At 41.3% G+C, this 12,586-nt stretch overlaps 1 protein-coding gene across 6 annotated transcripts in view; it reads left to right on the top strand.

The window, feature by feature from the left end:
- ZSWIM5 (zinc finger SWIM-type containing 5) overlaps window positions 1-12,586 on the top strand; it is a 193,239-nt gene that overhangs the window by 112,672 nt on the left and 67,981 nt on the right. For all 6 annotated transcript variants that reach the window (XR_012420925.1, XM_045372158.2, XM_065523482.1 and 3 more), the window contains exon 2: window positions 6,046-6,402. Coding sequence is in view for 5 of the 6 variants with exons in the window: in XM_045372158.2 (XP_045228093.1) it covers window positions 6,046-6,402 (357 nt within the window). In the remaining variant the exon portion in view is untranslated. The remainder of the gene's footprint in view (window positions 1-6,045; window positions 6,403-12,586) is intronic.

The following is a 12,586-nucleotide window of genomic DNA, read 5'->3' on the forward strand; positions in this document are numbered from 1 at the left end:
CCACCTTGGGCTCCCAAAGTGCTGCAATTACAGGCATGAGCCACCACACCTAGCCGGTAAAGATTTTTAAAAACCAACCTTCTGAGCCCCGGAGTTTGAGATCACCCTGGGCAACATGGTGAAACCCCATCTCTACAAAAAAATGCAAAAAAATTAGCCAGGCAGCCGGGCGCGGTGCTTGTGCCTGTAACCCCAGTACTTTGGGAGGCTGAGGCAAGCGGATCACAAAGTGAGGAAATCAAGACCATCCTGGCCAACATGGTGAAAACCCAACTTTACTAAAAATATAAAAAATTAGCTGGGCGTGGTGGTGCGTGCCTGTAATCCCAGCTACTCGGGAGGCTGAGGCAGGAGAATCGCTTGAACCAGAAAGTTGGAGGTTGCGGTGAGCCGAAATCACGCCACTGCACTCCAACCTGGCGACAGAGTGAGAGTTCGTCTCAAAAAAATTAAAAAATAAAAAATAATTAGCCAGGCATAGTGGCATCTTGGGAAACTAAGTTGGGAGAATTCCTTGAGCCCAGGAGGTCAAGGTCGCCGCAAGCCGTGGTCGCGCCACTGCACTCCAGCCTAGATAACAGAGCAAGACCCTGACTCAAAAAAAAAAAAAAAGCTTCTACATGTTTGCTTAAATTAATAGATTATTGATGGACATGTTTATGGCTGTTAGGTTGGCAATGGGAAAGAAACACTACATTAAACCTAGTCTACTTAGCTTTATTCTCAGGAGTAATCAGACTTTTTAAAAAATGTTGCTAGGTTACAATAAGGCAAGGAGTATAGATGTTTGAAAGGGACTTCCCTTTTACATTCTAAGATATATGAGGAGAAAAAGAAACTCCCAACAAGGAAACTTACATGGCCTTCTGCCTTTCAGATGAGCCTAGGTCCGAAGCATGAGCTATACCAGTGTTAATACAGCTGACAGAGCCCAAACATTTACACAGCTCAAATGAACATGTTCCCAAGAGCATCAATCATGAGCCCTAGCCAAAGCCTCTAGGGAGCCATGTATTTTTCAATGCTTTGAAAAATATTTTGCAGAAAGTTTCTCGGTTGTTTTAATATTGATCTATTTTGAAGACAGCTGTAATCTAAATTGATACTTGAGCTCTAATTCTAGATTAACCTAGTGGTTTCAAGCCATACCAATGCTGTAAAAACTGAAATTTTAGAATTTTAATAAACTGACCATTATTTTCTAATAATATTTCTAGTTATATTGTTTTATAGTTTGTAATTCCATTAGTTAAATGTGGTATTAATTGCCTATAGTACAATATTATAGAGATGTAGTATGGTGTGATAGTTAAGAGTTTGAGCTTTAGAACCAGACTGCCTAGGTGTGAATCCTGGCTTTGTCACTTCCTAGCAGAGTGACCTTTGAATGAGTTACTTAAGCTTTCTATGCTTATGTTTTCTCATACATAAATATGGGAGTAGTAATAGTAATCAAAATTTTCCAGAGAAACAAAACTAGTGAGCGATGATAGATAGATAGATAGATAGATAGATAGATAGATACATACATACATACATACATACATACATACATACATAGGATTTATTTCAAGGAATTGGCCTATGTGATATGGGCAGCTGAGAAGTATGAAATCTGTAGAGCAGGCCGGAAATTTTGGGGCAGGACCTGGTGCTGCAATCTTGAGGCAGAATTTGTTATTTCTCAGAGAAACCTCAGACTTTTGCTTGTAAGACTTTTCAGTTGATGTATGAGGCCCACCCACATAATTGAGGATAATCTGCATTAGATAAAGTCAGCTGATTGTAAATATTAAGCACATCTACAAATTACCTGCACAGCAACACCTAGATTAGTGTTTGGTTGAATAGCTGGGTACCATAGCCTAGTCAAATTAACACATAAAACTAACCATCGGGCCAGGCACGGTGGCTCACACCTGTAATTCTAGCAGTTTGGAAGGCTGAGAGGGGGTGGATCACGAGGTCACGAATTCAAGACCAGCCTGGCCAAGATGGTGAAACCCTGTCTCTACTAAAAATGCAAAAATTAGCCAGGCGTGTTGGCAGGTGCCTGTAATCCCAGCTACTTGGTAGGCTGAGGCAGGAGAATCACTTGAACCCGGAGAGTGAAGGTTGCAGTGAGCTGAGATCGGACCACTGCACTCCTGCCTGTGCGACAGAGTGAAACTCCATCTCAAAACAAAACAAAACAAAACTTACCATCATACCTACTATCAAATTCATAAAACTGTGACAATTAAATGTGTTAATGCATATAAAGCACTTAGAATGGAGCCTAACACATAGGAAGCCCTCATAAAGGCTAAGTAAAAGAGCTTTGCTTTGTAAGATCAGCCACCATTTATTAAATAACTTTAATATGCAAAGTTCTGTGTCTAACATTGTGGGAAATTCAGTGATAGTCACTATAGAATCATAATGTATCTGCACAGGATTAAACCATGGAGATCATTTAGGCCAGCCTCTCATCTTAAAACTGTAGAAGCTGAGGTCCAATGTTTTTGTAAATATACAACCAGGGTAGTTTGTTGGTTTTTTTTAATATTAGTGATGAACAATACGCAGAGAAAGCCCTGACCTCATGAGCCTTATGTCCTAATAAGATACCCATTGATGACTATTTCAGTCTCAAATCTAACCAATATTCTTACTCAGTTTTCACACAGGAAGGGAAGGAGAAATTAGGCTCAGAGACTGTGCTGCTGCAAGCCAAGTGTGCCTAAAACATTGAACGGATGAAGCAGAAATGTTTCTATGTATCATTTTGTTTGTTTGTTTGTTTGGTTGGTTGGTTGGTTGGTTTTTATTTGTTTGTTTTTATTTTGAGAAAGTCTTACTCTGTCACTCAATCTGGAGCGCAGTGGTGTCATCATGGCTCATTGCAGCCTCAACCTCCTGGGCTCGTGTAGCAGTTTTTTTTTTTTTTTTTTTTTTTTTTTAGAGACAGGGTCTTTCTATGTTGCCCAGGCTGGTCTTGAACTCCTGGCCTCAAGTGATCCTCCTATCTTGTCCCCCCACAGTGCTGGGATTACAGGCATGAGCCACCTTTAGACTCAGGGGCTTAGTAACTAGGCTTTTCCACATTGACATTACTATTTTGTTTGAAATTTTTTTTTTTGGCGCAAGGGAAATTAAGAATGTACTTTCTTAGCACCTAGTTTTCAACCACTGTGAAACTTGGCCATTGGAGAAGTTGTCTCTTATCCCCTTTACATGGAGAGCCATTAATAATTGCATTAAAACATTAGTAACACATCCGTAGGACATTTTATAGTTTTACAGAGTACTTTTGAGAGGTAAGCAGAGCAAGTATTATTATACTACTTAGAAGATATCTAAGGCTCAAGAGTTGTAAAGTGTGTGGCCCAAGACTCCATAGTAAATATCAGGTTCTAGCGGCCTAATTCCTAGTGTAATGTGCTCTTTGCTATATATTACTCTGCTGGCAATGTCTGGTGGGTATAGGTCTGGAGAGGAGCTGCTTCCCAACCCTACAGCTCTCTCTTCTTTAGTTCTTTTTTTCTTTTTCTTTTTCTTTTTCTTAAAGAGACAGGATCTCACTCTGTATCCCAGGCTGGAGTACAGTGGCACCATCATAGCTGTCTAGCAACCTCAAACTCCTGGACCCAAGCATTCCTCCCACCTCAGTCCTGAAGTAGCTGGGACTACAGGTGTATGCCACCACACCCAGCTTGATTTTTTGTAGATATGGGGTTTTGCTATGTTACTGAGGCTGGTCTTGAACTCCTAGCCTCAAGCGATCCTCCCACCTTGGCCTCCAAAAGTGCTGGCATCTGAGCCACGTTGCCCAGCTTCCTTAGTTTTTAAGTGAAGGCAGTCTTTACCTATAATTAATCTTTACCTATAATTAATTTGAATGTAACTTTTTGACTTTGCTTTAAACAAGTGACAGTAAATATTTTTAAACCTGCAGTTTGTTTTGCTGAGAAAAAGCCTCTCTGGGGTTTAACCAAACCTGGAGGCTATGAAGTTAGTGAGTTTATTTTTATCTTTTTCTTGCTCTGGAAATTAATCTGAATGTTTTCAGTAATGTGTACCTTTCTTTGGATTAGACATAAATGTACCTTTATGTGATAATTTGGCTAGGTTTTATGAGTGTACTTGTAAATTTGGGTCTTATTTTAATTAACCATAACTGTCTGAAACTTGAATTTTGGAAAGTTTTCTCTGCATTTGTTAATTCTGCCAGGTCACAATGGTAGCTCTGAAACTTACATATGTACCTTTTATTACTTGACAAATATTTCTCCAACAGATACAAGATTATTTAAAATTGCTTTCCTGTTCACAGTGTCTAGTCCAGTTAAACAGGAAAGTCTCTGAAATTAGTCTCACCTTTGTTCCTGTCTGTGCTATAGCATTTGGCACATCATATTGTTACCATTTACTTACATGTGTAGCTGGGACTACAGGCATGTGCCACCATACCGGCTACTTTTTTTAATTTTGTGTAGAGACAGGGTCTCACTGTGTTGCCCAGGCTGGTCTCCCAACTCCTGGCCTCAAGTAATCCTCTCACCTGAACCTCTTGAGCCGTTGGGATTACATATGTGAGCCACTACACTAAGCATGTCTGTGGGTTTTGAAAAGAACTTTGTTGTGGCACCTTTTAGAGGTAATGACATACAATGGAAAGAAAATTAACATTGGAGTCAGTCAGACCTCCTGGTTCCAAATCTCAGGTCTGTCACATTTGCTAGCGCCTTGGGCAAATTACTTAAACTTTCTGAACCTCAGTTTACATACCTTTAAAATAAGGAAAATAGTACTGATTTTATAAGGTTGCTGTGATAAATTATTAAAAGTACCCAAAACAGTTCTGCTACATAGCAGATGCTTCACAAATATCTTCTTTTTTTGTTAGCATCCCTAGGCCTAGCAGTTCAGTACTTAAGGTCTCCTTAAACTTTTGTTGAATGACTTAATGATTAGATGAATACATATTCTTTTCAAAGAAGAAAAATCATATTTAAAGTAAAGAATAGCCAGGCATGGTGGCTCGTGCCTGTAATCCCAGCACTTTGGGAGGCTGAGTCAGGCGGATTGCTTGAGCCCTGGAGTTCAAAACCAGCCTGGGCAACATGGTAAAACCCCGTCTGCACTAAAAATACAAAAATGAGCCACTGCACCTGGCTTGTTTTTCATTAGCCTTTCCTTTATTTTCCTCTATTTTTGTACTCGAGGCTGAGAGTGGGAGGATCACTTGAGCCCAGGAGACAGAGGCTGAAGTGAGCTGAGATTGCACCACTGCACTCCAGCCTCGGTGACAGAGCTAAAAGATAAAAATAATAATAAAGAACAATTAATATTACAGAATTAATTTGCTATTGATTTTATCTTTTAATTTTGTTAAGTTAAAAATGGATTCTCCTACATTTCAAAATTACTGTCACTGTGTGCCTAGTGAGTAGAGGTGTAACACTACGTAGTTTCATTGCACCTAGCTGTGCCTTTCATGTCTTAAATTTCTTGCCTTTTATGTATTCCACGTGGAATTTTATGTTTTAAAGAATAATTATTTTCCTTAGTCTTCTTTGATCTTCCTTCTGTCCTTCCTCTTGGCATTTTGGATTCTCTTTCATTTGTGACATCTACCTTACTCTAGATAATACAGATATTATTTGTAGACTTGTCTTTGCCTACCACCTAGAGCTGAAAATCTACTGCAGGAGTCTTTAAGTTATTTAGGATTCCTTCTTAGTCTTTCTGAGACTATGATGATAGCTATGAACTATCCCCTCCCCCCAGAAAAATGTATACACATACAAGCTAAAGTTTTCATATCAGTATGAGTTCAGGAGGTTCATGAACTCCAGGGTAGGGACTCTTTCTATATTGTGTGTTTCTTCAGAGCAGTAACTGAATTTCATTGACCTCTGTGTCTGTGGCAAAGCCTATCATGTACGTGTGTAGGAGATACCCAGTACATAATTTATGAATTGATGAATTCACATGTAAAGTGAGAATCTTAAGTTTATTACTATAGAATCTCTAAACACAGTTTCTTTTTTGTTTCCTTAGGCTTTCATCTGAGTGGCACAGTAACTGAGCTGGCCACTGCCTCTGAACCAGCAGTGACTTACAAAGTTGCAATCAGTTTTGATCGATGCAAAATCACCTCAGTAACATGTGGCTGTGGGAACAAGGACATATTCTACTGTGCCCATGTGGTAGCGCTCTCACTCTACAGGATCCGTAAACCAGACCAAGTCAAATTGCGTCTTCCTATCTCTGAAACCCTTTTCCAGATGAATAGGGACCAGCTACAAAAGTTTATTCAATATTTAATCACGGCACACCACACTGAAGTTCTTCCTACTGCACAGAAACTGGCAGATGAGATTCTATCCTCCAACTCAGAAATCAACCAAGTGAACGGTAATCGTACAACTTTTTTATTGAAAAAAAAAAAGTCTTATTCATCACCACTGTCACCAAAGCAACCCTCTTACCTCTACTTTGTTGCTTTATTGCATGTTAGGAGATTGGGATATTTCTGCAGTTGCAGTTACTTAACTTTAATCATTTCATTCTATCCAAACAACTGTGTTTAACTCTAGGTTTCTTAAAGCAGTCTAACTGTGTATCTCAAAAAGATTTTGGTGAAAAAGAACAGAGAATGATAGTATTATATATTGGTCTAGTTTATGGACTTTGTCAGTGCAGTCCCTGTCCCTAGGAGCCTGAAGTATTCAAACAGTGAAAGAAAGCACAAAATAATTTGTATCATTCAGTGAATTGATATGGATATGAGAATTCCCTTGATATTTCAGGACCCTACATTAGCATCAGAGTTATCCTAAGGAGCATGTGTTAGCATTGTGCATATGAACTATATATTGGGGGTGCATTAATGGAGAAAGAGTTTATGTTCACTCATTCATTCAACAAATTTATTAAGTACCATGTGCAGGGAGTAGTGCTGATTGTTGAGGGTCTAAAACAGACATGGTTTTTAAAGTAGCTTATAACCTAGTAGCAACAACAGACAGGTCTGAAACAAATGCTTGTTTTTATAACGAAACCAGATTGTAGAAGCCTAATCATAGAAAACCATTGACAATTTTAAAGAAGGGGCCAGGCACGGTGGCTCACGCCTGTGATCCTAGCACTTTGGGAGGTCAAGGTGGGTGGATCACTTGAGGTCAGGAGTTCAAGACCAGCCTGGCCAACATGGTGAAACTCTGTCTCTACTAAAAATACAAAAATCATCCAGGCATGGTGGTGCATGCCTGTAATCCCAGCTACTTTGGAGGCTGAGGTGGGAGAATTGCTTGAACCTGGGAGGTGGAGGCTGCAGTGAGCCGAGATGATCATGCCACTGCACTCCAGCCTGGATGACAGAGTGAGACTCCATCTCAAAAAAAAAAAAAAAAAAAGGAAAAAGAAAAATTTTAAGAAGAAGAGTTATATAAGCCAGTTTTCATTTTGCTTTTTAGATCCCACTGTGTTCCAAGCATCATGCAAAGCACTTTATTTTTTATTTTTATTTTTTATTATACTTTAAGTTCTAGGGTACATGTGCACAACGTGCAGGTTTGTTACATAGGTATACATGTGCCGTGTTGCTTTGCTGCACCTGTTAACTCATCATTTACATTAGGTATTTCTCCTAATGCTATTCTTCCCCCTGCCCTGCACCCCACGACAGGCCCCAGGGTGTGATGTTCCCCTTCCTGTGTCCAAGTGTTCTCATTGTTCAATTCCCACCTATGAGTGAGAACATGCAGTGTTTGGTTTTCTGTCCACAGAGGACTTTATATATGTTAATTCATTCAGCTTTCAAAACTACTTTGTGGGGTATAATAATTTCTACTTTATGAATAAGGAAGTTATTTATAACCTAGGTTCATTTGACTTAAGAATTTTTTTAGGGCCGGACACGGTGGCTCAAGCCTGTAATCCCAGCACTTTGGGAGGCCGAGACGGACGGATCACGAGGTCAGGAGATCGAGACCATCCTGGCTAACACAGTGAAACCCTGTCTCTACTAAAAAATACAAAAAACTAGCCAGGCGAGGTGGCGGGCGTCTGTAGTCCCAGCTACTCGGGAGGCTGAGGCAGGAGAATGGGGTAAACCCGGGAGGCGGACCTTGCAGTGAGCTTAGATCCGGCCACTGCACTCCAGCCTGGATGACAGAGCGAGACTCCGTCTCAAAAAAAAAAAAAAAAAAAAAAGAATTTTTTGAATTTCTCTAAAGTTTTTTGAGTTTCCCTAAACTACCTTTCTCTTTTGGACGATAACTGATACGGTTTGGATTTGCGTCCCTGCTGAAATGTCATATCCAGTTGTAATCTCCCACGTTGGAGGAGGGGCCTTGTGGGAGGTGAATAGATCATGGGGGCAGATATCCTTCCCTCTTTCTGTTCTCCTGATAATGAGTGAGTTTTTACAAGATCCGGTTATTGAAAAGTGTGTAAGCACCTGCCCCTTCTCTCTCTTCCTCCTGCTCCAGCCATGTAAGATGTGCCTGCTTCCCCTTTGCCTTCCACCATGATTTTAAGTTTCCTGAGGCCTCCCAAGCCATGCTTCCTGTACAGCCTGCAGAACCATGAGCCAATTAAACCTCTTTTTTAAAAATAAATTACCCATTCTCAGGTATTTTTTTATAGCAGTGCAAGAATGTACCAATACAAAAAATTGGTATTGGAAAGTCAGGCATTGCCATAAAGATACCTGAAAATGTGAAAGCAGCTTTGGAACTGGGTAACAGGCAGAGGTTAGAAAAGTGTGGAGGGCTTAGAAGAAGACAGGAGGATGAAGGAAAGTTTGGAACTTCCTAGACACTTGTTAAATTGTTGTGACCAAAATGCTGATAGTGATATTGACAGTGAAGTCCAGGCTGAGATGGTCTCAGATGAATATGGGGTGCTTTTTGGGAACTGGAGCAAAGATGTTTGAGGCACTGTGCCCCTGCCCTTGGGATCTGTGGAACTTTGAACTTGAGAGTGGTGATTTGGGGTACCTGGCAGAAGAAATTTCTGTGCAGCAGAGTTGAAGATATAGCCTGACTGCTTTTAGCAACCTCATCTCATATTCGTGAGCAAAAAAAAAAAAAACAAAAACAAACAAACAAAAAAAAACTAACCTAAAACTAGAAATTATATTTAAAAGGGAAACAGAGTGTAAAAGTTTGGAAAATTTGCAGCCTGGCCATATGGTAGAAAAGAATTCCCCCTTTCAGGGGAGGAATTCAAGCTGGCTGCAGAAATTTGCTTAAGTAAAGACAAGACAATGAGGAAAATGTCTCAAAAGCATTTCAGACACCTTCATGGTAGCCCCTCCCATCACAGGCCCAGAGACCGAGGAGGGAAGAATGGTTTCATAGGCCAGGCCCAAGGCTCCACTACCTTGCTCCTTAGGACACTGCTCCCTGCATCCCAGCCACTCCAGCTCCAGCTGTGGCTAAAAGGGCCCCAGATAGGTCTTAGGCCACTGCTCCAGAGGGTGCAAGCCATAAGCCTTGGCGGCGTCCACATGGTGTTAAGCACAGAGGCCAAGAGTTGAGGCTTGAGAGCCTTTGCCTAGATTTCAGAGGATATATGAAAATGCCTGGATGTCTAGGCACAAGTCTGCTGCAGGGGCAAAGCCTTCATGGAGAGCCTCTACTAGGGCAGTGTGGAGGGGAAATGTGGGTTGGAGCCCCCACACAGATTCCCCACTGGAGCACTGCCTAGTGGAGCTGTGAGAAGGGGGCTGCTGTCCTCCAGATCCCAGGATGGTATATCCACCAATAGCTTATACTGTGCACTTGAAAAAGCCACAGGCACTCAATACTAGCCCTTGAAAGCAGCCATGGGAGCCGAGCTCTCAGTGGGTGGAGCTGCTCAAGGACTTAGGTGCCCACCCATTGCATCACTGTGACTTGGATGTGAGACTTGGAGTCAAAAGGGATTATTTTGGAGCTTTAAGGTTTAGTGACTGCCCTGCTGGGTTTTGGACTTGCCTGGGACCTGTAGCCCCTCTCTTTTGGCTGATTTCTCCCTTTTGAAATGGCAGGTGTATTTACCCAATGCTTATATTTCCATTGTATCTTGGAAGTAACTAACTTGTTTTTGATTTTACAGGCTCATAGGTGGAAGGGACTTGCCTTGTCTCAGATGAGATTTTGGACGGTGGACTTTTGAGTTAATGCTGAAATGAGTTAAGACTTGGGGGACTGTTGAGAAGGGATGATTGTATTTTGCATTGTAAGAAGGATATGAGATTTAGAAGGGGCCAGGGGCAGAATGATATGGTTTGGATTTTTGTCCCTACCCAAATCTCATCTTGAATTTGTAATCCCCACTGTTGGAGAAGGGGCATGATGGGAGGTGATTGGATCATGGAGGTGGATTTACCCCTTGCTGTTCTCATGATAGTGAGTGAGTTCTCATGAGATCTGGTTATTTAAAAGTGTGTAGGCCGGGCGCAGAGGCTCACACCTGTAATCCCAGCACTTTGGGAAGCCAAGGTGGGTGGATTGCTTGCACACCAGAGTTTGAGATCAGCCCAGGAAACATGGAAAAACCCTGTCTCCACAAAAAATTCAAAAATTAGCTGGGCATTGTGGTGCGTACGTGTAGTCCCAGCTACTTGGGAGGCTGAGGTGGGAGGATGGCTTGAGCCCAGGAGGCAGAGATTGCAGTGAACCAAAATTGCACCACTGCACTCCAGCCTGGTGATAGAACCAGACTTTGTCTCAAAATAATAAATAAATATAAATAAAAGTGTTTAGCACCTCCCACTTCTCTCTCTTCCTTCTGCACCAGCCATGTAAGACATGCCTGCTTCCCCTTTGTCTTGTAAGTTTCCTGAGGCCTCCCCAGACATGCTTCCTGTACATCCTGTGGAACCGTGATCCAATTAAACTTTTCTTTATAAATTACCCAGTTTCAGTTATTTCTTTATAGCAGTGCAAGAACGGACTAATACAATAACTTAACTACTAGTGTGGAAGAGGCAATGAGACTGGGTGGGTGGCCTGTATAATAGAGTAGTCCACATGCCAAAGGACCTGCCTTTCCCAGTTGTTCAACAGAGCCAATCAAGTCCTACTAACAACCTCAGAAAGAACAGTCAGAGCTGGGCATGGTGGCTCAACGCCTGTAATCCCAACACTTTGGGAGGTCAAGGCAACAGGATTGCCGGAGTCCAGGAGAACAGCCTGAACAACATAGTGAGACCTCATCTCTACAAAAAATAAAAAAATTAGCCATGCATGGTGGTGTGTGCTTTTGGTCCCAGCTACTTGGGAAGCTGATGCAGGAGAATTGCTTGAGCCCAGGATGTCGAGGCTGCAATGAACAGTGTCATGCTACTGTCCTCAGCATGGACAACAGAGTAAGACCCTGTCTCAAAAAAAAAAAAAAAATTTAAAAGGAATAAAGAAAGAACAGTCAGACAGGCTTTCAGGAGCTCTTGCTAACTAGCAAAAATGTTATTGCTTTACACTCAAAGTTGCAGTGTTTATATAATAACTGAGCTCTCTCTATTTGAGTGATACTGTCAAAGAGTAGCTCTCTATATCTCTTCCTATCCCACACAGAGAGGCTGTTCTACTTCTCTGACCTCCTTTTTGAGACCTGAGTTCTGCCCCCATCCCCCAGGCCTGTAGCACCAGAGGGAAGAATAGCTCTGTACCCTGACAGCTGGGCTATGGCCTGCTTTTGTGCCTCATTCCCACTATCTTTTCCCCCAGAATTATTTCCAAGCTCTCTGGCCTCTTCTTGAACTGGCTGCCTTGGTTCAGGACCAGTATTGGCCTGTCTTTTTCACCACAACTGTCACCAAAACAACCCTCTTCCCTCATTACTACTGTGCTGAAGAAACCTATATTCCTCATTACGCTTCCCATTCCCATATCTTAATTTTTGTCTGAAATTAGGCTGCAGTTGCCACAATCAACTCGAGATGTGATTCTCAACCTTCCCCAGGAACTACTACTTCTGTATACATGTTTATCCCATACTTATATTAGCTTTCTACGACAGGTTCCATAGTATTCTACAGGCCCTTTCTTGATCTATTTCTTAACCAGTACTGGTATAAGCAATGATACACAAAGGAGATATCATAGAGGTAAAATAGACTAGACTGAAAACCCAAGTGTATTGGATGAGTGAGGAGTGAAGAAGACGACGTAAAACTGAATTCCAAAATGTCTAGCTAGAATGGCATTGATGGTTTTGATAATGATGTTGCCATTCATTAGGGAACAAAAGAGGATAAATGAATTTAGGAGGAAGATAAATTTAAGTTTGAGATACTTCTAGGACATTTAGATAAAGAATTCTGATAAACAGTTAAATATATGGACCTGGAACTGAGGGAGAAAGTCAGAATTTTTGGAATCAAAAATTTTAGATAAAAATGATGTTTGAAATCGTATTTCTGTTCCCTGCTAAATCTTTAAACACTTAGAACATTTTCCTTCTCCTTTCTTTTTAACCCCATTCCTCACCAAAACAAACCTAAAACAGCAGGAATAAAATTCCTAAAACTGCTAGCTGCCTGCTTTGAATTTTAAGAACAGATCCAAGCTTTGCTCTGCTCCCCACTTCCCTGAGACCACTTCTTGTA

Source organism: Macaca fascicularis, chromosome 1, assembly GCF_037993035.2.
Source record: "Macaca fascicularis isolate 582-1 chromosome 1, T2T-MFA8v1.1".
Taxonomy (NCBI): domain Eukaryota; kingdom Metazoa; phylum Chordata; class Mammalia; order Primates; family Cercopithecidae; genus Macaca; species Macaca fascicularis.